Raw genomic sequence first — 27224 nt, forward strand, 5'->3', positions numbered from 1 at the left:
AAAGAGAAAGAAAAAATATTTACATATATTCGGCATAATATTATTTAACATGTAATTAAATTACTTAATAATTATTATATTTAATGCCGAAACGGCTTCAGCTCAGCAAATGTCATGGCTTAGCAGTAGCTAGACAATGACGCTGATTTTCAGCTGCAGTCGGTTGGAGAATCAAAAAACAGTGAAACAAAAAACTGGGCTCTAAAGTCTAAGCACATTATTATGTACCTAATCAGGGTACAAAAATGCAAAGCAACAGTTTTGAAATATCGGGAGTCTCAAATCCCTGATTTTAACGCGGTAAGAACCCGGTAATTAAGAAATAACAACGACTACCGTGGTCCAGTGGTTGAGCGTTGGGCTCACGAACCGGACCGGGAGTGGACATATCACAAAAATCACTTTGTGATCCCTAGTTTGATTAGGACATTACAGGCTGATCACCTGATTGTCCGAAAGTAAGATGACGCGTGTTTCGGAAGGCACGTTAACCCGTCGTCGGTCCCGGTTATTACTTACTAGTAAGTAGTCGTTACATGAGCCATGTCAGGGGCCACCAGGGTTAATGAGGTTGGTACTCCACCTCGCAACCCACAGGATAGAAGAAATTCTTCTTCTATTCTTCTAAGAAAAAACAATTTGACAAAGAAAACCAGCCCCCTACCTACTATTAATATATCTTACAACGAGAACATTCCCGGAACGGCAAATCACTGAGTTTGACTGTCTTAAATTCCATGCGAAATGCTTTGATTGTTCGTATAGATATTGCTAATCACGATTGACTGTGTCCGAGCAGCAAAAGGCAGTGCCTGCAAGGCACAGCTTACGATGATTAACACGCTTCGATTCTGCTTTGCGCAAAAAAGACAAAATGTCTTTAACACTTTCAAGGACAGAACGTCTACGGACGTTCCGATTCCAAGGTGTCATACTACCTAATATGAACCATCAATGACCCATGGTCTCCGTCCGTGAAAGGGTTAAGCATTTCACCCTTTGAATTGTATTGTAAAGATTTACCTGTAAACAAAATCTTGATAATTTCAAACCCAATGTAGTACATGTTACCATATTACAAATAATGTTGTAATGTTTTGAATGTGTTGCCAACTACATGACTGAGCTTACAGATAAATCTCTGTAATTAATTTCAAATAGGTAGCGCCTTAAACACTGATGACGTCATAATATAAGTAACTTTTCTATTATTTTGATGCTAAGTTTTTTTTTTATAATAATTTTCACTTTCTAGGCTAGTTATTCGCATATCAACCTTATGTTTAGGAGTTTAAGTGCAATATCGTTAGTCTTGCCGTCTTGTGATGGAATATTTTATTTATTTTGTAAGACCTTTTAAGGAATGGTTAGAAGACTGATTGTTGGGATGGGGTCTGTTCATAAAGGGTTATTAAATTCAGTAAAAATACTTACTATTTTTAAAAGAACATAATTCACTTACGTATTCCCAGATTTTTTTTTACTGTAACGCCAAACCTCTATGACTTTTATAGAGCTCGCCATTTTCAATGTCCAGTATGCTACTTGTCTCTGGCTCAAAATAAATCGATGTCCTTAATCCAGCCAGTATTTTCTTCTCATCGAGAACAGTATTATTTTACACTAGTAGTAGTGTGGCAATATATAAACATTGAGACCTTTTAAAAAAAAAAACACTAAAGAAATGTGACAAGCTCTCAACCATATTCCTAATTGTATAAGATGAACTAAGTACTATTAAACAGAACGTCTAATTTAGAACGAACGTGTAGTAGTTAGAGATTATATTTCAACATAGATAATGTTTTACAATAGCATCAATGTGTGGTACGGTCACGAGCATTAATATGTATACACTTTGGTACCATGTCACATTAACTTTTTTGACAAATTGAACTGTAAGTCTCACTAAATGTCAAATATGTTAGTGCGACAGAGTCCTAAAGTGGGTACATTATATTGCTCATTACTGTACGAGTTAGATCTATTAAAGTACAGAAGCCAGTGTTGTGACCGTGCAACAAGGTGAGCAGTGCGACCAACATTAAGACCGGGTTGAAGCATGGTTCGCAATCCGAAAAAAGATATTTAAAAAAACCCGTTTTATTTCTATATCCCACAATTTCGAGGTTCATTAGCATAGTGATGTATCAGTCGAGATTAGGCCGATGTTCACCAAGTTTTCTATTACACAAAAACCCTATATAAACAGACCTTTGCCATGCAAAGTCAAGTTGTTGGAAGTTAGATCGTCAATCCAAAGCGTAATATATAATAATGTAGTTATAACAATGTACTTACGTATAGATGTACAATTTGTACTTACCCGACCGCGCCACGCGAAGGGTGTTTTGGTTTACCTTGTTAGTACTTAATTTGTGTTTCCTTAGATCTTATGTCTGCCTGTTGCATTTGTAGAAATCTACTATTTTGGCCTTTTTAACGCCCCTCATTGGTGGGAAAATCCATCCCTTTCTGCCTTGCCATCTGCATTACGTTGTCGTTTCGGTAGACATCCATTTTTGACATGAGTTATGGTAAGGTTGTGGTTGGCGTAAAAAGTAAACAATCTATTCTACATTAGGGGAGTTTGATGCCTTATGAATGTCTTTTCGAAACACCATGTATGGTCCCTTCCATACATTTGTTACAGTTAATACCAATGGTCGCCAACGGCGCTCTTTTTTGTAGTACGAACAGGGACCGCAGTGTATTGTTACTATATTTCGCCATTTAGTAACTAGATGGCGCTAACTGTATAAGCTTACTTATGGAAATAAGCGGCATCTAGTGGCGGTGCGCCGTATCATTATGAACACTTTGCCAGTTAGTACGAATGCTCGCCACCGGCGCTCCATCCGGCAACTTTTCTAGTATGGCGAGGGACCCTCTGTTTTACGTAGTATACATAAACTCACGCCCGTAATCCCTAATGGGGTGGGCAGAGACACAAGTAATTAACACTGTAGTAACTTGCAGCCTGTCGATACGAAGTCCTAAGATACACTGATAGATAGACTGTATATATTATGGGATTAATAAAGTAATATCTTATTATCACACATTCCACTATTACCTGCCCCGCTCTTATGCGTTAAATTCACGATTGTTAGTATCCTTGCTTAAACTATAAACTTATATCTCTCGTAAATGTCATAGATCTCATACAACAAATAGACAAGAAATCTCTGTAAAAAAGTGTTGACGGTGCATCCTGTCACAAGCGACGATGTGTAACGACACTGTACAACCTATATTGCACTTCATTTGAACAGCCATAACATCTTGAAGGAAAGAACTTATACTATCTACATAGTGTATTTACAACACGGTTCGGACCGTTTTTTTTAGTAAAACTACTTAAAGAATGTGAGTCTATTTGTTTATAGTACGTCAGTGGTAAATGTACATTAATTTTACATATAGGTACGTGAGAAAACGATTAGAAAATACCTTACCTTAAACCCATTATTAAGCGCGTAATTTCGATCTACAAATGCAACAGGCCTCTTCTAAAAACTATTATATTATATAATATTTATTAAAAAAATAAGAAATTGTTGGACAGGTGTATTCTGCGATATTCTGTATATTATCCTTACAAATATATAAGTACGTGTACTTTTATACCATTTGGATAATAGTTTTCTGTGGAGTAGTATAGGTGTATCGTTACTCGTAAAATAAGCGGTGTAATACTCGTGTTTCACTATTGATGACGTGGAAATTATAGAATACTTACTCTTTCATCAAATCAGAAGCACTTATACTTTCTTCTATGGCATTATGCTGAGGTGGAACCGTTTTTAATGTGTAAAAACAATTAGTATGTCGAATAAATGTTTTCTTTCTTTCTTACTTTGATAATTGTTTAAAAAAAATCCAAATCGGTCCAGGTGTCTTCGAGTAATCTGTGAAAATACATATAAAAAAGTACCCGACGAATTGAGAACCTCCTCCTTTTTTGAACTCGGTTAATCAACATTAAGTCAATGACAAAATATTTTCAATGGTTATTTTTCCCTCTGCTATTTGGAATGTGTTACGTACAGTCATGAGCAATATAATGTACCCACTTTAGAACCCTGTCGCACTATCATATTTGATATTTAATGAGACCCACAGTTTAAGGTGTCAAAAAAGTTAATATGACATGGTTTCAAAGAGTATACATATTAGTATCGTACTTAATAGGGATACATATATGTATTTATCCCAAATAGATATGTACCTATCCTAAAAAAGTAGGTATGCACTATCTATATAGCAGTTATAGTTATTAACCGATTTTGCTTTGGATATGCTTATTACTCAAAATATTTCCTTATTCGTGTATAAGTTGGCCAATTATATTATTTTTTCACAACTTTCGTAATAAGCTATCCATATTGTTACTCTTTTTTGGACCTATGTTACTACATCTTTCGTAAAACATAAACTCAAAACCAACTAAGTATTCTGTAGTTTGAAATGTCATCAGTGAAACCCCTTTTGTAATATTATAAATGTAAGAAAAAGCACAAATTTCTATAAAACCACTCAAGTTTCTATATTATATTGTGTCATTTTTATATATTCGATTTTTTATCTGTATTGTATACGTTTAGACCATGTATGATAAATGTATTGTATAATCAAATATACCGCAGTGTTTTGTATTGGTGTATGGATGCTTCGTTTGTATGGAAGGACGGTCTCGCTTCAAAGTTATACCATAAAACTGTATGGGCCTATGTATTGGTGAAAGTTTTATTCTATAGAGTAGGAAAGTCTATCTGTCATCAACATGATGTCTGTATTTATTGTACCATAGTGTAATTTTGACAAGCTCACAGGGAGTTCTATGTTCGCGGAATTCAAATGATGTCACCGCTGAAAATCATGAACATACATGATTTTATTGTAAATTGGCCTTCGGCTTTCAAATGATTAAAGCTACATTTCGATAATATATTAAAGTCGCAAAATGGAAAAGCCCCAAATGGGTTGCCATAGTTGTACCTATAGTATATACTGGGTGTATATATACAGTCATCGCCAGTTATGTATATACATTTATTAAAATAATCCACTTAATTATTTTAGTCAGATGGCACTTGCATGTGTATGAAAATATTGACTTATTCTTTGAATTAATAATAATAAATTAATTACAAAACTCAGTTCTGTACTACAAGCAACGCCATCTATCTAATGCGACATAGAACTTCTTCCTTTCTATAATAAATAATAATTATTTACTATTATAACAACATCCCTACCCCGATAGAGATATGGTTGTGATTTCAACGAAAGTTCGGACCGCCCCGAAAGAGAGCTATCCCCATGAGATATATCTATATAAATTATTTATTTAATGTTAGAGATTTACAAGAAGCAAGATCGTCTTTCTTGAGAGGCAAATACTTAACATTTACGATATTGTAAGAACTATATCATTGCAATTGTAAACATTCCATTGCTTGTGAACTTTGTGTTTTAATTACAACTACCCGTCGCCCACTTACGAGAGAATGCGGAGGTGTTAATTTAATCCATAACTATATTTCATAAACAAAGAAACTACTTAAATAAATGGGAGCTAACTAAGTAGTCGTCGTTACATGAGCCATGTCAGGGGCCTTTGGCGGCTCAATAGTAACCCTGGACACCAAGGTTGTGAGGTTGGTAATCTACCTCACAACCCACACGACAGAAAAAGAAGAAGAATGGAGCTCATTTGTTTCATCACGACATCACGTTTCGTAAACAATAAACGCAAGCACTCAAAGCTCTAATTTATAAAAAAAATATATATATATCTTACACTAGGTACACCACGGAAATATTTTTTTTAGAAAGCTCTGTCTTTGGGGGAGTGAAAAATGATGTGTGTGTATCACAAATTACATTTATTTAAATTATCCACTTAATGAATTAATTCAGATGGCACTTACATCTCAACCTAAGAATAAATAAATATTATATTTTACAATCTAATGTCTAAAGCTTGAATTCAAATTACATTATAATACTACATAGTGGAAGCTAAAATAATATTTACCATTTATTAATAATAATAAGTACTTGATAAAAAACTAAAGAAGAGTCTTGTCGATTTCAATCTATCTATACGTTATAAAAATCACGGATGCTAAAATCAAATAATTATTTTAATTAAGTATAATAATTAAAAAAGGATAGTAGGTAGACCCGGAAAGACATTTCCATGAACCTACTTTAAAAAAAAGAGGCGCTACAAGAATGTACAACACTATTTGCTCAAAACCCCAGTAACGTAGCAGCACTTCACTACATTCAGTATGAAAAAAAAACAACAAATAATTGGCTTAAAGGTCGCGCAACCAGGCCATTAAATTCCATAAAAAAACACATGATAACAGAAAGCCATTCTCAGCAATACCCAATAATTGGGCCGTACATAAATTATAAGTAAAACCTACTAAGACTGTTGTGATAGTAAGATAATTATTTACATTTGCGATGTTTTACAATACACAAATATGTTTTTATAAAACATCACTTAAAAACTACATAAGTACCTACATCGAAATTAAAACTACATTAAAATATCAACTACAACTTAGTGACGGTAGCTTCACAATCTTCCCGCTCTTTTTTCCCGCCAATCTGCGCGTATATCTGGTCTATGGTTCGCATTCTTGTCTCTGGTACACAAATAGCTATGTACACGGTGCTTACGAGACAGACGGCGGCGAAACACCAGAATATTGCGGATAATCCTACAGCAGCTTCTATGGGGTGGAAGACTCGAAGTAGGATGGATACTAACGCGCATGCGAACGCTATCACGATTGACGTCACTGTGCCTCGTAACTGAAAAGTTTAAAAATACATAAAAAACTGAAAAAAGACACATTCTAAACTATCGATAATATTGTCGAAGTCAAGTACCTAGAAGAATGTGGAGGAAAGCAAGAGAAGTGTGTCAGGATAGAAGCAAATGGAATTACATGGTCTCTGCTTACCCCAGTGGGATGTAGGCGTGATCTTATGTATGTATAATCAAAGAGCAAAAGTTCAGTCACTGAGTCCAGCGAATTATTTGTAAACAGTGGTGAAATTATGAACCACTAGTTGTCATAATTATAAAATTTGTTTTTATAGGTGTTTTTGGTCTATTACAGAAACGACATGTAACCAGGAGGTCTTAAATTCAACCAGTTAATTTATTACTTTGCATGAAACTGATTGGACTTTTGCAGCTTATCGTACGTATGTTACAAAGTTAGTCTCACCTGAAAGTTGAACATCTCAGTCATAATAACAAAAGGTACAGGTTGCAGTCCGGCCGCGTCGCAATAGATGCACAGACAGAGCGCGGCGATCGGCAGCCAGGATGCGCCCGCGCCGCCGCTCTCGCTTGCCCAGAACCACGCGCCCAGCGCTGTCATAGCTATGCCGGAGACTAGGCAAGTCGTGCCCAGGAGAGGCTGGAAATAGATTAAATCGTGTGGTAAACTTATAACAATAAAATATAAAACTAAGTATATTAAATCGAGCTTAGGGCAATATTGTAAGAAGGTACCTACCAAAAATCCTCAATTTGATTTCATAATGGATAGGATGTTTTGTAAATAGGCAAAGATCCTTTGTTTTTTTATTGTGTTATTTGTCGTTATGTAAGAAAACCTTACAGTTTTCATATGGTTTAATAATTTTAATGACTCTTAACCAGTCCCATGCTGGGCGCCATTTTTACTTAGTTGAACAGCGCGCTCGTTGTCTCGTATTATTTAGCTTTTTCAGTTGTTCAGTTACAGTTAGACTGTCAGTTTAGTAACTAGTGAGTTGGTTTTCAGTTAGTTAACAGTTTCTCACCTTCCTCCCCGTCCTCTCGACCAAACTAGAAGCGGTACAGGACCCAACGAACTGCACAACGCCTAACACAGCGGCCTGCTGGTTGGCAGACAGGACCCAGCTGTGGCTGGCTTTGCCGAAGATGGTGGAGGCGAAGTGGAGTACGGCGAGGCAGCCGCACAACTCGCGAGCCAGAGTGATTGTCAGGGTGATGCGGAACGCGCGGAACGTCGGCCGGTCTGTTACTGGGGAAGGAAAAGGGGTATCTCAGAAGCATAGCATCACGGGAACTGCTACGTCTGGTGACAAACATACAACACTATTAGGCCGGGTTTTCACTGTCGCGGAGATGGGCGGAGAAGAACGGAGATGTGTGGATTTGACCAATCACATCGTTCGAGAGAGCGAAAAACGAAGACGCTCTGTCACTCTCTCCCTCACGCTGCACATCTCCGCACAGCTCCGCGTCAATGGAAACGCAGCCTTAGCAATCGTATGAACACCTCGGAGATAAATCCACATAAAGTACAGTTAAAAACAACAGAGAACATAAAAACGTAACGTTGCATCACGTCCGTATACAAGAAGGAGTAGGCAGTGGTGTATAGTAGTTTCAACCAGTCCTCGCCAGCTATGTTTAAGTTCCACGCGATAGGGAGCCTATTGCCAAAATTCGGGCATCAATCCTGGTAACCACATGATATCAATTAGCCAAGATCCAAACATGAATTCAAACTCACAAAACCGAAATCAGTGGTTTAGAACCCGGATTCTAACATTCACATTTTCGAATCCGGGTAGCCCTGTTCGAATCCATCATAGTGTCACCACTATGATGTATCAGGCGTTCTCCTAACAGAGCTATCAGGATTCACATTAGTAGTAGATAGATTTATTGTAAAAGCACGATAGGTACAATAGAATTTGCACTCGTAATGAGGGTGGACAAATTCACTAGGCAACGGAAAACATGTTACAGACACACTTTTATATTGAATCTCAATACGTGGCTACAGTAACGCCGTCATCACCTTTATCTATTGCGACCACGCACTCATATTGGTGCCCAATTTATCTATTCAAACCACATCCACCCATTGCTAAGTAAAGATAAGCCTCTTCTATAACACTATTCTTCAGCGATTTCTTTTTCATTCATTCGGCAATTTAAAGAAAGAAACGTTTGTTATAAAGGGACACCACAGTAACAGATAAAAAGCAAAACACGGAATAACACATAACTTACAATCAAACACGTAATAAAAACAACTTACGCAAGAGAGTACAAATAAATAGACAGTAAACATTAAGGAACAGCCTCCGTGGTCTAGTGGTTAGAGCGTTAGGCTCACAATCTGGAGGTCCGGGTTCGATTCCCGATGGGGACATTGTCAAAATCACTTTGTGAGATTGTCCTTTGTTTGGTAAGGACTTTTCAGGCTTGAATCACCTGATTGTCCGAAAAAGTAAGATGATTCCGAGCTTCGGAGGGCACGTTAAGCCGTTGGTCCCGGCTATTAGCCGTAAAAACACGTCCGCCGACGTGCGCCGCAGTGGAGCAGCGTGGTTGAGTATGCTCCATACCCTCTACCCCCTCCGGTTGATTGAGGAGAGGCCTGTGTTCAGCAGTGGGACGTATATAGGCTGTTTATGTAAACATTAAGGCAAATTAATTATTTCGACTAATCCTTCGTCACTTTGAACTGAACGAGCGTTTTCGGCTTCTGTCACTTCGTAACTGTCTTTGAAAATATCAACAAAACTACAAAACTAAAAGTTTCAGAACTTTTCCACAATCAAATCGCCACGTTACGTGAAAAACCCAATATAACCAGTTCCATGCAAACACATTGACATATCATTTAGTTTGGGATGCGTCAATATTTGATGTTCACTCGGCGTGCTTGTACACTATTACTGTTACTTCACTGATAGGGGTCAAGAGCAAGACGTACCACGTGATAGGTATGAGGGTAAGGGCCCTATCTCACTAGGACACCATCACGGCACGCCACCAGGGGTAAATTAACCGGAATACAGTTGCTGGCAACAAACTGGTTATGTAACCAGGTAATCTAAGCTATAATAAAAAAAAGAAAAAGCTTTATTGCACAAACACATTACGAAAAGAAATTTGTTAAAAAATTACACAATATCATGCGCAATTTTACAATGCAAAAAAAACAGCGATAGTTCAACAGGGGACCCCAAACCAGTTAAATACCTACATTACAATTTGCATTTTACAATTAAAACATAAAAAGTAAGTATAACAAAGTCAAAGAAATAAGAAAGTAAGATAGTAAATATCATACATACAAAATTGCTTACATACCTAATCTAAGCATTTTTTAGCAACACGTAATTAAAATCACGTGTAGGTCATGAATAGAACAGTAATTGGACACTTTATTGGACCACCAGTCGGGTACGGGACCTAGCAACATTCAACAAGTGACTTAGTAAAAAATCATTATTGAATGACTCGCATTTTGATCTATTAGGTATGCCTTATAACATGTTGTAGACCTGTGGGATATTATATTGTTGTCGCCGAACGAAGTAGATACTCCTTTAGCCAAAACTCTATGGTCCAGTCCTTTAAAAAAAAAACATAATGGACATTTTTAAGAAGAAAACAAGAAAAGATGTCAATTGACGATCGGGCGCGAAAAGGATTAATCATTGATGAGGTTGATCAACGATCTCATAACCCACATCATCACCTCCCTGGCATAATCCCGTTTTTCACAGAATCCGCTTACCTAACCTGAAGATTTCACACGTCCGGTTTTTTACAGAAGCGACTGCCTGTCCGACCTTCCAACCCCCGAAGGAAAAATCAGCTCAATACAGGTTAGGTCACATACCTTCGAAAATGAATTTCTCGGGAATGTGGGTTTCCTCACGATGTTTTCCTTCACCGCTGAGCACGTGATAATCGTTTAATCCAAACATGAATTCGAAAACAAATTCGACAATCATTGGTTTAGCTTGCTGGATTCGTATCTGCGACCTCAGAGTGAGAGGCAAGCATTCTACCAACTAGGGTACCATGGCTCACACAACGCACACGATAGAAGAAGTAATATTACATCTTTTTAACAACTCCATCTAGACCTTTGCTCGTGGTCTGATTACACGTTTGTCCTAATTCTAGATAAAACGAACATGACGAGTCTGTTCTTCGTTCCTAGACAAGATTCACTGTATTGAGTATCTTGTGACCAATTGAGTGTTGTGATCGGTCATTGCTCTACGCGCTGTGATTGTAGGCCGACTTCAAGGCCGGCCTGGGATATAGTAGTCTTCATTTTACTATGGGCTTTTCAATTACATATAGATTTTATTTATTTATTTATAAAGTACAGCCACGTCACCTACTTACATTAAAACATTTTTACATTTAGAAGGTTACGGTATTGTGACTAATCTCTCTCACTCTCTGTCTCTTTATTTAAGAGCTGCGCTCTTATCGGTGGAGTAATCGCTGTGTGGCTGACTAATATATATGACAATTACGGCGTACATACATAAACTCACGCCTATTTCCCACCGGGGTAAGCAGAGACTAGAATTCCATTTGCTTCAATCCTGACACACTTCACTTGCTTCCTCCACATTCATCAATCGCTTCATACACGCACGCCGATTCAGAGTAGATGGTACTAAACCTTTTCTGAGGACATATTCAATAGATAAGACTAGTCACAAAAAACAGAACATAAGCAACTTATATACATATGTCCCACTACTGGGCAGGCCTCCCGTCAACCAACCGGAGGAGGGGGTTGGTGCGGGTTGGTGGAGGAGTTTTGGCTAGTAGCCCGGAAGCAACGGCTTAGCGTGCCTTCCGAATCAATTCGGACAATCAGGTGATTCAAGCCTGCAATGTCCTTACCAAACAAGGAACAGTCTGACAATGTGATTTCGATAATGTCCTCATCGCGAATCGAACCTGGACCTCCAGATCGTGAGCCCAACGCTATAAGTACTAGACCACGGAGGCTGTCACTTTTCGCGTTGTTCATAAAAACACCAACCATCGTTTTTAGTAGGTACCTACAATCAAGTAGACTCATAGACTCTAAGTAATTTCAAATTTGTTACGGTGTCACTGACACCCCGTTTATAAGGCCCATAGTAAGTTGCACTCACCTAGCGTCTTGAGTCCAGTCCAGAACCTTCCCGCCTTGCGCTGTTCTAGCTCCAGTAGTAATGTTTGTAGCTCGTTGTCCACCACCGGCTCTGAACTCTGCCTGCATCGCAGCCAAGCGAGAGTGTCACGTGCCTCCTGATAACGCACATTACGTCAATAATCTAATAAAGTACTAAAGAAATAATCTAAAAGTCATCAATAAAACAACACACATCAAGCCATTCTATTGATTTATTTCCATTTCAAAACAGTAAAAAAAAATATAATAAGTATTCATTCTTAATTCAAAAGTTAAAATTTAGAATAAAGAGTTTCAGTTTTAAAATATTTAAAATATTTTTAATTTTTTAAGGTTTTTTTTTATAAATATTAATTAGAGACAATGACTATGTAATCATTCGAAGTTTCATAAATTATAAAAGGTATTAGGTTAACCCCTGGTGAATATAATCCACAGTCGAGTATTTACAAAAAGTCTGGGATGCTGGATAAGCAGCTGAACGCATTGACTTTAGTTCTTTTTTTTGTCGTGACTTACTGAATTACAAAGAATTACTTCACCTGACAAACAGGGAGCGCTGAGAGCTCTCACTCGGTACTAAATTAACTGTCTTTAAATTAGGTCGTGTACTAGGTTCAAGATAAATTATGAATTTGAATCAAGAAAAACGTAATAATAAATCCGACATTATATTACGTTTTCTATGACGTCACAATGGGTTTTTTTATAGAAATTCCATAGTAATGTCGTGTTTTGACGTTTAGTTAAAAGTAACTGATTTGACTAGTTGGAAACTACCCTAGCCCGAAAACAACTGAAATGATTTGGTCTTCTTGTTTGATTGAGTCTTGAAATATTCGTGGAAGTCCAGGGAAGGTTTAAACGGTGAGAAAACGAAATTCGCCGGGTCATCTAAGTAGTTACTAAAAAAAGTACACATCAATGTCAACTCACCTCAAACTTCCCGCACTTGAGCAGATAAGAAGGCGTCTCAGGCATCGTAGTGAACACCAGCAGGTGGACCAGCGGCACAGACAGACATATCCACAACGTCGCGTAGTAACTCAGGTACTCTCCCAATATGTACACCATTAGGTTCCCCAGATTCTGCGATAACACCACTAGAGAACCCAACGTCCCCCGTATAGAGTCTTCGCTGATTTCTTTGATATATAAAGGAGTCACCACGTAGGAGCCAGCTACTCCAAACCCAAGGACCCCACGCGCGGTGATCAACGCCCATGTCTCCGTGGAGTAGAGCTTTATACTCCAACAGAGCTGGAAAAAAGGTAATAAACCTTAGAATAAGGAGTAATATATACTACTTATAGAACGGCAACTCTCCGCTCCCCACCAGCGGCTGACCTAGGTTTACCTCACCCCCCTCGGTCTTACTTAGCCTACTTCAATTGTATGGCGTCAGACGCCACACACACAGATGCGCGTGTACAATAACGTCAATGTATAGTGTCTGTGTAAAACGTGATGTTTTATATGAAGTGTCCTGGATGTATCTAAACTATCCAAGATTCTTATCTAATATTAATCAAAAATCGGTTGAACCATTTTCGCCGATAGGCAAGCATCGACTGTGTTCCTAATTCCTAAGCATGTTATTATTTGCACTTTATTTGAAAATGTGGATACGCAGGTACCTAGCTAAATTAGGGTTTAGGTATGTAGATTGTAGGTGCATACATACATATTACGTCTATATAGTAGTAGGCAGAGACGACTGAATTTCACTTACTAAGGCGATTCTCACACTGCCTCGCATGATGCAGCTTAGCGCGTGGATGCGTGTTCTTCCGTTGCTTGTATCTCCGTTTGTATGGAAAACACGCGAGGTCTAACACACAGAAAATGCGGCTTTTTGGCGGGAAACGGGAACGGGACAGTTGCTTTCTTCATTGAATAATCTAAATAATTAATACGAAGTGGTGTTTTGTGGTTAATGATCGCATTAAGTTAGTCGGAAGACATTCGCGAGTGTTATTATATCGGAGTATTCAATAAACAAAGTGTATCTGTCTATTTTCGCTTCATGGCAGGAAGCCGCTTCATAACTCGAAAGTTTATGCGGACTTTTGAGTTAATTCGTTTGGGGTTCGGAGTAGGAGTCTACTCTGAGGGTCGGGGCTTAGGTTTCATCATCATCACCTTTCATCATTTCATTAACCATCAAGAAAAAAAAATACGTAAGACATGGCTGTATGGGCATAGTTCCCTTTGCCTTACCATTCGGGGAAAACCATAACAAAAAAAAAACACACAGAAATTGCATCCGCATCCACGCGCTACGCTGCATCGTGCGGGGCAGTGTGAGATCTGACACACCACTTTCGCTTCTTCCACTCTCATCGAAGTCTTCATGCATAGTCGCCGGTTTAGAGTACCTACTCTTGACCTGGACTTTCTTTAAAACATCCTCAATTTGGTTTAGAACGTGAGGTAAACCTAGCTCATCCGCTGGTGGGGAGCGGAGAGTTGTCGTTCTATACGTAGAATAATTCCTTATTCTATGTCCAAATGACTGTATGTAAAATCCAACTGTTATCATTCTAATATTGCTTGTAATTACAAACAAGTTAGTCGATCATTAATTTAATGAACACTCATTAGCGGACGAATCTGTTTTTAATGACAACACGCGTATGATTATCTGTGGCCGTGATGACAATTGATTCGCAATTTATCGATTTAATTGGATGGAATGCGACATTTATCGTAAAGATTCTTCAGACGCTACTTAGATTTAAAGATTGTCAAAATAAAGCGGGTAGGTACACATAGTGAGCATTAAGTACCCACAGTTTACTAATATATACCCATCTCGTTCCGTAATTTCTATCCGAGTAGGCAAAAGACAGAATATATAGTTGACAGGAAACAGATATTACTTATTAACGGTATGGTGGTTTTAGTCTTTTCAAAGATTACCTCCGTCCTCTATTTTGGGTAAGTAGGCTACCTATTTACTTACTTGTATAAGTATAACATAATAACATATTTAATTATAATTTATTCTGCCTGGCTACATTACTCACCGCCATACAAAACGAGGTAAACAAAAGGGCTTTCTTCCTGCCATAGTTATCGACTATATATCCAAATATGAACACAGCTGGTGTGCCGACCAGGTAGGCGACGGAGGCCATCCAGGAGATGACGTCACGGTGCACCGGCGCACGCGCTGGTGTGTCCTGCTCTGACATCAGGCGGGGACCCATCGGTGACAGCCACCCTACACCCGTACCGTACGAGAATACAGGTAGGATCACTGCAAGAAATAAAAAAATTAGACGTAGGAACCACATTGGAGCAGCTTGGTGGAGTATGCTCCAACCGATTGATTAGGGGGAACCTGTGGCCAATAGTAGTAGGATTAGGGAATGCAATCCCGATCTCGCGAAATGTCGTCTAATTTTTAAGGATCAATCCCGAAACATAATATGACGATATCCCATTCGAGATTGACGGGATTGGGCGAATCTCCTTGAGTTGTACGTAATGCAGTCAGTTAGAGTTAAAAGTTAAGAGTTAAAACCATTTATTGGCACTGATTCCTGTACACACCATTTTGGCAGAAATTTAAACGACCCTCTCAAAATTTTACACTGGCCATTAACCCTACAAAATTAAGTTGACAACACACATCAAACGGATTGCATATCAGTGAGAGTTCTGTTTGATTTTCCCGTAGCATACATCATTCACTCATTCATTTTAAAATTAACAGTCACCCGTCCTTTTCCTTTTCGGTGGATAAGAAAATGACAGATATAACTTAAAATAAAGTTAGGTATTTAATCTGCAGGTATCGGGGCTAATTCTGTTGTTAGTTTTACTTATGTCTTGTGATGTAATTGTAGTGTATGCGTGTAATATACCTACTTATGTAATCCGTGTCTGTGGGTCTCCTAAACAATAAATCTTTCTTTCTAAATCTTCGAATTTACCGGGCTTTATTACCGACTTCATCATTATTGCCTTATGAAAAGAGGCTTGTGATGACGCGAGCCCACGAGTTCGAGCAACAGCGTATAGCAGACCTCGACGCTAAACATGACGAGTTAAAGACTGTCCCCGCTATTTGTTACAATAAACAAATCGGTGTCCTCGCCTGCCCTCACTTTGCGCGGGAGTTCACCGTGAAGATAGACCTACATAAGCCATCTTCGGACGCATCAGCGTCGCGTCGTGTCGAGTAGGAGTCGAAGTGGTTGCCATGGCCGAGATCATCATCATCAATACGCCTTTAGTACCTACTATGTATGCAAAGTATTTATAGCCGTCCTTTATGTATTACAATCGGGTTCAATTGACCATCGATGTGGAGTCAATCGGTTCTTGATAATGTAAACAACGTTACTTTTCACGTGCTCGCTTCATTAGGTAAATAAAAAAAAAACATCTATACCTACAGCTGGAACCCAACCAACAAAGAATACCTACAGTACGATGTTTGTTATGAATTAGGTCGAAAATTCGGTGGCATATTTACCTACAGTTGACGGTAGTCTATAATATAGAGTTGATATGAGCTGGCAGCCGTGGTAGCCCAGTTGGTAGAACGCATGCCTCTCACTTTGAGGTCGCAGGTTCGAATCCAGCACAGGCCGAAACCAATGATTGTCAATTTTCAAAATAGCAATAATTTTATTAGTCACCAGAACAATAAAGTTTGGTCTTTCAGTTGTAAGTCGTCGTCTTCTTATCGTGTGGATTGTGAGGTGGAGTACCAAGTTCTTCAACCCTGGTGTCAGGTTTACTATTGAGCCGCCAAAGGCCCCTGACATGGCTCATGTAACGACTACTAACTTGCATCAGTAAGTAGTAACCGGGAACAACGGCTTAACGTACCTGCCGAAGCAGGGATCATCTTACTTTCGGACAATCAGGTGATCAGCCTGTAATGTCCTAACCAAACTAGGGATATTTTCCCTTTTTGTTTTGTGATATTTCCCCACCGGGATTTGAACCCGGGACGTCCAGATCGTGAGCCTAACGCTCAACCATTGGACCACGGAGGCCGTTGAAAACAGATATTTATAAGTAAACTTACAGAAATTATAAATGTCACAGATAACAAATAGGTTCGCGAAAGATCGAGAGTCGATCAATAAATTGTTCAGTTGACTGCTGGGTCGCCTCCATCATCGCCCTGACTTGATTAATTGATGTCAGATTGTAGCGGCAGCGGCCAGCTGTCTGGCATCTAAGACGGTTCTAGAGAGACGCACAATCAGTAAATCAAAATAACGGCCTCTATGGTCGAGAGTTGGACTCACGATTCGGAGGCCCCGGGTTAGAATCCCCGTGGGGACATATCACAAAAATCACTTTGTGATCCCTAGTTGGGTTAGGACATTACAGGCTCCGCCCTGTAGTTCCGGGCGCAAGAATAGGGCTACGGTACCCCCTGCCTGTCGTAAAAGGCGACTGAAAGGGGACACTGGAGACCGTGAGTGGTAAGGGCGAGGGCCCGAGCCGCTCTTCATACGGTCTCCGGGAGGGACGGCAATGTGACATGGCCTCGCATTGCCGTAAAACTGGGATGGCGTAGGGGTGGGGACCTACCCCGGGTCGCGCTTTTTATAGCAGGCGCGAGGGAAGCACCGGTGCGTTCGTTAGAGATCCCGGAGCTTCCCGACATGCGCAGCAGAGGGCCATCGGAGGGGTTTTAGTCGGTAAGAGTCCGACATAACCTCGTCGCTCCCCCGGGTGGCGAGGTAAAAAAAAAAGGACATTACAGGCTGATCTCCTAATTGTCCGAAAGTAAGATGACCCGTGTTTCGGAAGGCACGTTAAGCCGTTGGTCCCGGTTACTATTTATTGATTTAAATGAGTAATCGTTACATGAGCCATGTCAGGGGCTTTTGGCGGCTCAATCATAACCCTGACGCCAGGGTTGATGAGGCTGGTATTCCACCTCACAACCCATAAGAAGATCGAAGCATAACATAATTTCCCGACTATATCCCATTTGGGGTAACCAAAGGTACACAAATCGCATCGGCATTAACTACTTGGCCGGACAAATAAATCGCAATACCCTGCCGCATTGTTATCTTCAGCAGCTGTAGCGTCTTGTAAAACGAATTAATCATTGAGTACCAACATAATCGATACGTCAGTGCAGTATTCGGATGCGTAATAACAAATATTAAACATCAACAAGTGTCCAGGTTTACAGATATTTTCCGGTTTACTAATTCCATACATGATATAATGTATTCTTTTCTTTTAGTAGTTTTATTATTATAAGTTTTATTTATTCATTTAGCATATATTTTTGATAGGAATATATATCTATTATAAGATCAAGTTAATGAACGAAAAAATCGTGATGAAAGCCGAGAAATGTGCTTTCGTAGGTATGTCATCTCTTCGGGTTGGAAAGTCGTGTGATGCTTTCTGGCCAGACCACTATTACCAGGTTCGTGCCTCGCGCCGCGGCTTAGTGAGGCGTGAGAGTGAGGCCCTTTTATAAAGGACACCACCATTGTAGACCAGTCCATACACAAAATTACAATTTGCCATAATGTTTACTGTCTATTTATTTATACTCTCTTGTGTAAGTTGTTTTTATTACGTGTCTTGATTGTAAATTATGTGTTATTCCTTGTTTTGTTTTTTTATTTGTTACTGTGGTGTCCCTTTATAATAAACGTTTCTTTCTTTCTATATTTAGTACACATTGGTGCTAATTCCTGTAAATACCATCTAATTTTATTTTAAGTTATATCTGTCCTTTTCTTATCCGCCGAAAAGGAAAGGGACGGGTAATCTACAAGCATAAAATTTATGGAACACACGTCAATTTTAAACACAAATCTAAACCAACCGTCTAAAAATTTTACGTCAGTCAATAACCCGACACATTAATTTACTCATTCTTCCTAAAATTAAGAGCTGTGAATCATCCGTCCCTTTCCTTTTCGACGGATACGAAAATGACGGATATAACCTAAAATAAAATTAGGCGGTGTCTGCAGGAATCGGGGCCAATTTCTAATTATAGTTATCAATCAAACCTACATAATCTCTATATTCACGTGTATGTATTAAAAGAAAATGAATTTTATTAAGGGTTGGCGTCCAGGTCACATTTGCAGTCATTTCTTGAAAAAACCGGACCTGTCATATCTTCCTGTTAAAAGGGAGATAATGACTTACTATACCTTCATAATTACCTTCCTGATAATGTACCAATACGCTTCGCACATACTTATCTGTTCTAATTATTCCCAGACAACCTTGTTTCTTAGGTTAAGCTTTAAACTCATTAGTCGAGACAAAAATAATTAAGCGAACTTATCACAAGGCACCTGGATTATGTAGGTTCTATATTTAGGAATGACTGTAGTTTAAAAGTATTTACTTGATATATGAATAAAGAATTTCACGCCCCTAAAGGGGTAGGCAAAGCCTGGAGAATAGAGGAGACAGAGCCCGCAGAATACCAGGGTCGTGGCTCTAGCCGCGACTTTTATGCTGAGCGAGGTCCTTTTATTCCGGACGCCACTGCAGATGATCGTTATAATAATAACAAGTATCGCAATCGCGTATTGTAATCGCATTTACATTACAAAGTCGCATTGGTTATACCTGTATAGATATTGTTATAGAATAAAACTAAAAAAAAAAGAAAAAAAGCCACAAGTACCTAATAAGAAGACTTGATACGAACTCCTAAGATGAATATGGCGAGGAGAAAATCTCATAACAACCACATAATATAAGCTGCAAGATGAATTAAGGTACCTAATTTGAGCTTTCTATTAGACCAACGTGATAGATGGTAAGCCGTATCGCCGTCTATAATGGTCGAGCCAACTGTATTAACTCATTGGTGCAAGTCCGGTACTGGGGTTCGAACTGGTGCTCCCCGTTCGAGAAGCACGCTAGAAAATCTCATAGGTAATTAGTAAGTATCTTTATTACCCTGCTAAATAATAAATAATAAAATAAGTAAAAGTGCTAAGTAATAAATGTTTCTTTCTTTCTTTCTTTAAATGGCGTGCGTGAGTTTTATTTTGCTTTTTGTTTCACGTTAAATTCCTGGTCGGAGCAGAGTACGGGTTTTTCTCTAGCAACCCGCTGAGCCGCAGCGTGGTGAAGTATGTCCCGTATCGAGGGAAGGCCTGTGCCCGGCACTGGAGCTATAAGCTTCATAGTGATACCCAGAAGCCGTGAATGTGGTGCCCTCCATCGCATTGTGTACAGTTTCCATGAACAGAACCCATTAACGACAGCATGTGCTGTCCAAACAACAAACATTTGATAACGCAAATAAGGCAAACATCTTCAATTTAACATCCGATCACTTTACACTGCATCGTTGATGTTGTCAAATGTCTGAGGGGCGAGTCGACCTGGTTAATGACGACACTGAAAATTCGCTCTACCCCCTTTAAATACGATACAAAATCTACTTACTTAAGTACTTATTAAAAAACTATATTAAATTATAACAAACATCATAGAAGGAAAAATTGAAGGGAAGAGAGGAAGGGGTAGACCTAGGAGAACATTTATGAAACAAATAGAAGGTGCAGGTCGTGTCGGGACGAAGAGAGGAATGGCGATTACTCCACCGACAAGAGCGCAGCTCTTAAATAAAGAGAGAAGTACTTATTTGGTTAGCCACAAGGGCTTTCATAGTAAAATCTTTACTTTGAAATATAAATCCTAACCATTTAAAAGCAGGTGCCTAATAATATATTTTTATTTCTTTCTTTACCTAAGTATTTTTGTTTCGGTGCATGTTCGAAGAATATTCTTCGATCCATGCAGAATCCAGATGACCCGATTACTCTTGTTATACATAGATGAATGAAAATCATCACCATCATAATTCATTGATGAATGTGGAGGAAGCAAGATACTGTCGGGATCCAAGCAAATGGAATTCCATAGTCTCTGCTTACCCCGGTGGGAAACAGGCGTGAGTTTATGTATGTATGTTGTCATACATAAACAGCCCATGACTAATTAGCTCACGAATACTCGCTTGATACTTATTACTGTGTAACCTATAGCTTTTTCAGATCTCCATTATTGAACCCTGTTTTCCTCCTGTGCCTATTAGATAAGTATTTGTTTATTTACCTACCTTATATTATAAAAAAATAATTAAGTACTTAAATTAGTTTATAAGTATTACCCAAGTGCCGCCGCCTACTTTGTGACTTTGTACTTTGGCCCTAATGGTCATTTTATTAATTGATAACCAATTATACAATACATTATCACATTTTTATTAAGACAGATGATTTATTTTTCGCCCTGTCCAAGCTCACAGTGGTTGCAAGCGTACACAGGCTAAGCTAGGTACTTAATAAAGTCTAAAACTTGAATTAAAACATTTTTGTATCATTTAGGCGCGAAAATCGAATTCAATTTTTTTTGGTTATTTTGTTTTTAGGACAGGCAAAGGGAACATAGCCTATACACGCAAAATCGAAGGCTAAACTTTTTAAAACTATCTCGCTTTATTTTTTGCCCATTTAAGAGACAGGCTAAGATCTTGAGAACACACTGTCTAGTTATCAGTAGGTAGGTACGCAACTATCTCGCTTGTATTACATTGAGTGCTTTTATAAAACGAATAACTAAGCTAAAGCAAAAGCGCTAAAATATATAGCCAATCGGCACGTAACGCGTTTTTAATGGTTCGCCCGCAGACACTCCGCAATTTGCTCTGAGACCAACTATTTTCTAGGAACATAAGAAAGTTCTTACTAACCATTAGTATGCTATAAATAGCAGATGGTAATATTTCATAATTCTGCCGATTTAATATTTTACTACCTGACTTCTACTCCGGTAGATACGTAGTTATTTATTGAAAATATAAAGCAACCCGCAGTGGAGCAGCGTGATGGAGTATGCTCCATACCCCCTCCGGTTGATTGAGGGGAGGCCTGTGCCCAGCAGTGGGACGTATATAGGCTGTTTATGATGATGATGATAAAGCAACTTTTGATTTAGCACTTTCATTATCATTCCTAGATATTATTTTTACATAAGTAATTTAAAAATAAACTAAAAATATTATTATTATAATATGTAGGTACTAATGCATCAGTACAAAGTTTCTATGTATTTAGTTTTCAACAAAGAGAACGAACACAATAATAATAATATAAACTTTTGAAAAAAGAAGCTGGAAAAGAAAACTTTCATCCAATTTAAATTATAGGTACTTACTTACTTAGATTTTCCGACATTTAAAATACAACTTCCAATGGTCATATTTTAAAGTCGTTGGGATAGACACCCCAACGCATATTTAATGTCAGCTAACGAATGAATTACTAAAAATCTACATTAAATTATTTTTCTTGTAAATTTTGATTAGAATTATACCTACAATTAAACGTAGCAATCTGCGGACCTAAACTCGCGGTCGCGATCTCCAACGGGCTGAGCAGATCAATAATTATCGATGGATCGGCCCGCTTGAGGCCCGTGTTTATCTATGTTATGAATGGTCTATCATATTATAAAATTAAAATAAGTATTTAAAATTATTTAGACACTAAATTATTTAAAGACTTACTCAAAACAGCCACCATAATTTGATTTATCTTGCTCCCCTCGGAACAATACTTTTTCACTGTATATTTTAACATTTTATTTTATTAAATAGACTTAAAAGATAAAACACTGTCCGCAATATCACAGTAAATTAAAAATATAAATTATTTAAAAAGTAAATCACAGGCATGATTTTTATTTTTTAAATTAGAATAACGGCTTTTGCCTGCGGCGTGCGTCCGCAAGCTGCCTAGCTGTTACTTCGAATGAATAGCGACTTGTGGTCGATTTGCGAGACTCTTCCAGTTAATAGTAATACGTTTGTTTACAAATAAACCAATAAAATTGCTATAAATTATTTTATTTTGTTTAAGTTATGAAAGGCCGGACTGAAATTCAAAACGCGTGTAGACATCTAGCCGTATCAAATAGGAAATAAAATGATACGGATGCTACTGTATTTACGCTGATTTTAAAATAAATGACATCATTTAAAAGACGTAATCACTATTAAATAAGGCGACTCAGGGGGGTTAAAAAGGCCACATCGAAGTAACTCATCTAAGAAAGCACAAGACATTGCGCATCTTACTTTTATATGCGCAAAATGACAAATTGCAACATTGTTTTTTAGGTGACATGCTTCGATGTGGATTGTGACCATTTTAAGCAGCTCATATTGTTCTTCTAATAAATAAGTAATTAAATTAAGTACGTTACGTATTTAGGTAACACAAATACGCAAGAGTCACTTCGCTATTTCGCCAATTTATAAGTAATATATGAAACGGTTATCTGCAAGCGGTGAAACATTTCCTTGAAGTATATAATATTGAAAAATATACTTAACTCGAGGAGGTATGGAGCATAATCTACTCTATCCTCTGCGGAGGTCCGTGTTGCTCTATTTATTTATTAAGTACTACTACATCATATATAAAAAACATTAACAACTAAGACAATTACTAAAATTAAGACATATATATGACAATTACAGTATATATAGCATCTACAAATTAGTAATTAAATTAACAAAGCAGCCTCTATTACCCTTAACTGACAAACATGAATAAAATATAAAATTAAAGTAGAAAAAAATGACTATCAATCCGCTCCACTGTGAAGAGGTAGAGTAGAAAACTTCGTTGAAGATCTGTGACACCTTTTTGGGCACTGAGATTTCCTCACGCTGATATCATGACTATCCACAGCTTTTTGGCGGGAACGAAAACGGGACGGTTGCTTTCTTCATTGCATAATCTAAATAATTAATACGAAATGGTGTTTGTGGTTAATGATCGCATTGAGTTAGTCGGAAAACATTCGCGATAGTGTTATTATATCGGAATATTCAATAAACAAAGTGTGCCTATCTATTTTCGCTTCGTGCCAACAAGCCGCTTCATAACTCAAAAGTTTATGCGAACTTTTGAGTTAATTCGTTTGGGGTTCGGAGTAGGAGTCTGCTCCGAGGGGGGCTTAGGTTTCATCATTCATCGTCATTACCTTTCATCATTTCATTAATCATCATCAAGAAAAAAATACAAAGACATGGCTGTATGGGCATAGTTTCCTTTGCCTTGCTCTTCGGGGAAAACCAAAACAAAAAAAATACTATTATCCAACCATTCCAAATGCACCTGATCCGTGTCACGTGACATCAATTAACGGTAAAGTAAAACGTCATTACCTCAAGTAGGTCAGTGGTAACGTTGTAGCTAAGATGCCTAAATTAAGTAATTTGTGGTCAAGTTCCCATTAATTAATGACCCCGATTCCTACAGACACCCCCTAATTTTACTTATTTTAAGTCTTACCCGTCATTCTCTTATTCGCCGAAAAGGAAAGAATGACGGGTAATCGACTAGTATTAAATTTATGGAACACACGTTAATTATAGGCAGATATTTAAAAAATTCGTGAAAAAATGATCTGTGCTTCGGAAGGCACTAAGCAGTCGTTCGAAATATTTTTTTCGTAATAAAAAATATTGAATTCGTATAATTTTTTTACAAAAGTTTACTGGAGTTTAATTTTAAGCAGCAAAGTAGTAGGTAACAAGTAAGAAAGCAGTAAGTGATAAATCTTGATTCGTTTACCTTCATTTACCGGTTTTTCTGGCGTCGATGAATCACTCCGGGATTCTTACATATTTATATCGTCCGTTAGTAATGTTAGTATGCCGCACATTCCCGGATACTGCGCATATCACGACGCTATCTGGAATCAACTCCTTAATAAGCAACACGTGCGGTATTAACAGAATGTCACTTTGTATACACAGTACAACAACTAAAATTTTAGAAAATTTAAATCGAAAAATTCCCTCTCTCTCTCTCTCTCTCTCTCTCTCTTGTCAAACATGGTGTTTTAAAATGGTAACAAGTGTAAATAAGAACATCATGTTTTGCTTATAAAAAGGCATGCAATATTGGTGGTATATAGTGCGACGGGTAATCTTAAACAGTTTCATCTTATAAATTCTTCAATTTTATACCTAATATTTTTTATCATTGAGCCATTTATACAGTTTTGTCTTATATATTGAGTTATTTTCTTAGGACATCTCCAATTTGGTTAATGTCCTTCTAGATCTTCCTCTGCCAGTCCTACCACCAACATTCGCTTTATATACTGCTTTCGTAATTCTATTATCCTTTTATCCTTTTCATCCAACACACACACACGCACACACATACTTATACATACATACATACATAAGCTCACGCCTATTTCCCACCGGGGTAAGCAGAGACTATAGAATTCCATTTGCTTCGATCCTGACACACTTCTCTTGCTTCCTCCACATTCATCAATCGCTTCATACACGCACGCCGGTTCAGAGTAGATCGTGTTAAACCTTTTATAAGGACATCTCCAATTTGGTCATCGTAAGTCCTTCTCGGTCTTCCTCTGCCAGCCCTAGCATCAACTTTTGCTTTATATACCGCTCTTGCAATTCTATTATCCTTCATCGGCTCTACGTGTCCAAACCAACCTAACATTCCCTTCTCAACCTTAGTCACTATATCGTCTTTTACACCACATCTCTGTCTTATCACACTGTTTCTCACTCTATCACTCAACTTCACACATATACATACTAAAAGGAAAATAAAAATACTAATTAGGTACAACAAATCAACAAAGATGCTACACTGGTTGTATTTAGCCCAGGTAGTAATACCGTGAGAGCCTGCTAGATTCCTCGCTATTTATAGACAAACTGGAATCAAGTGCTATTTTTAGCATTGTTCCTAGCACCTTGGTTCTAAGTGCTAAAGTACTTAGTACCCATCCAGTTATAGATTAATTGATATTACGCTGGAAATTACCATATTACATAAGATAAACAGCCTATACAAGGTGTAAGTGACATTGTAACGAAAAAAAAATGCAACGTCTTTTTGATTGTACTAAAAACGATGGTGGGTGCTTTTCTTGTCGCAAATGTTTAATTATGATTTTCAGTTTTTAATGCGCCGCAATTCAAATCGACCAACGCGAAACAGTCAACCTTGTATACAGGGTGTTAGTGACATCGTAAAGAAAACTTTAAGGGTGATTCAGACCTAACAATAGGTAATGTGGAAACTACTTAATACCTATTTTCCGTAGGAAATAAGCATTCTTAACATAACTTATTATTAAATTTCTTTCCATAATATATATCGTGTTATGTCTCATTGTTGGAATCTGCCTATTGTATTTTACAAGCTTTTATTTTGATTTAAAAACGTAAATAACATAACATAGCGTCTCGCCTGTATCCCGAAGGGGTAGGCAGAGGTGCATAGTATTGCACTCCTCGCCAAATACGCTTAATCCCATATATATAGATAGATATATATATATATATATATATATATATATATATATATATATATATATATATATATATATATATATATATATATATATATATATATATATATAGAATAGGGGATGAAACTATTATCAATAACCGGGCACAAATCCTGAAAACCACGTGATGTCAATGTAAATATGGCATTATCTTCAGCCCATTGCAGTCCACTACTGGACATAGGATTCTGCCAAGGCGCGTCACAAAGTCATTTCTTAAGCCTTACGTATCCAGGCGCTTCCAGCCACCTTCTGCAAGTTGTCCCGCCATCTTGTCTGGGGTCGACCCTCACTTCGTTTCCCCAGACGCGGTCTTCACCCCAGAACACACTTGCACCAGCGGTTGCCACGGAAAGAGCTATGCTTAGCCTAAGGGATATATGCGCGATTTACTGAACTATAAAGGTGAAGGCGCACCTGGCGCCGCGGGAATCATGCGCGCCGAAGTCATTAAATTTTGAGCAAAATACGGTTCGTGCGGCGCGGATAGTTGCGCGACATTGCATACGATTTTATACAAAGATTAGTAAAATTCGATAACTTCGGCTTCTGTGGCGCGTCTAGGGGTCCACCCTAAGAGTTTGTAAATCAACTAGACAATTCATGATTCCGCAATTTCCCGTATTCTTCTATGATGTGCCCATAATGATTAACAGGCCTAAAGGTTGTTTGGAAGTAATTGCTACCTTAGTAACAAGGACCCCTTTTGTAACCTATCCTCATTGTACTTAATTGTTTATGTTTATTTTGTGTGTAATAGAGATTTTCATGTAAAATGTTACCAAGACGAGTTATCGATCGCAATGTCAAAACTTGGCGGGTGCCCCCAGATAG

The 27224-nt window shown here is 38.1% G+C and overlaps 1 protein-coding gene and 1 long non-coding RNA gene across 5 annotated transcripts in view; both read right to left on the reverse strand.

Moving 5' to 3' along the window:
• The window catches only part of LOC126376786 (uncharacterized), a 62408-nt gene that overhangs the window by 32826 nt on the left and 2358 nt on the right, over window positions 1-27224 (reverse strand). The window lies entirely within an intron of this gene.
• Window positions 5940-25693, reverse strand: LOC126376574 (facilitated trehalose transporter Tret1-like). 4 transcript variants are annotated; one of them, XM_050024056.1, is made up of 9 exons: window positions 25387-25693; window positions 24626-24746; window positions 22549-23786; window positions 15029-15261; window positions 12936-13259; window positions 11980-12115; window positions 7843-8066; window positions 7260-7454; window positions 5940-6837 (listed from the first exon to the last, which is right to left on the reverse strand). In XM_050024056.1, exons 3-9 carry the CDS (start codon window positions 22619-22621, stop codon window positions 6577-6579), a joined length of 1446 nt encoding a protein of 481 aa, XP_049880013.1. In that variant the 5' UTR covers window positions 22622-23786; window positions 24626-24746; window positions 25387-25693; the 3' UTR covers window positions 5940-6576. The 4 variants fall into 4 exon arrangements, with proteins under 4 accessions (XP_049880013.1, XP_049880012.1, XP_049880014.1 ...); XM_050024055.1 differs by having other exon boundaries at window positions 25024-25693; XM_050024057.1 differs by having other exon boundaries at window positions 25665-25682.

This window comes from Pectinophora gossypiella, chromosome 21 (assembly GCF_024362695.1).
Source record: "Pectinophora gossypiella chromosome 21, ilPecGoss1.1, whole genome shotgun sequence".
In the NCBI taxonomy this organism is placed as follows: Eukaryota; Metazoa; Arthropoda; class Insecta; order Lepidoptera; family Gelechiidae; genus Pectinophora; species Pectinophora gossypiella.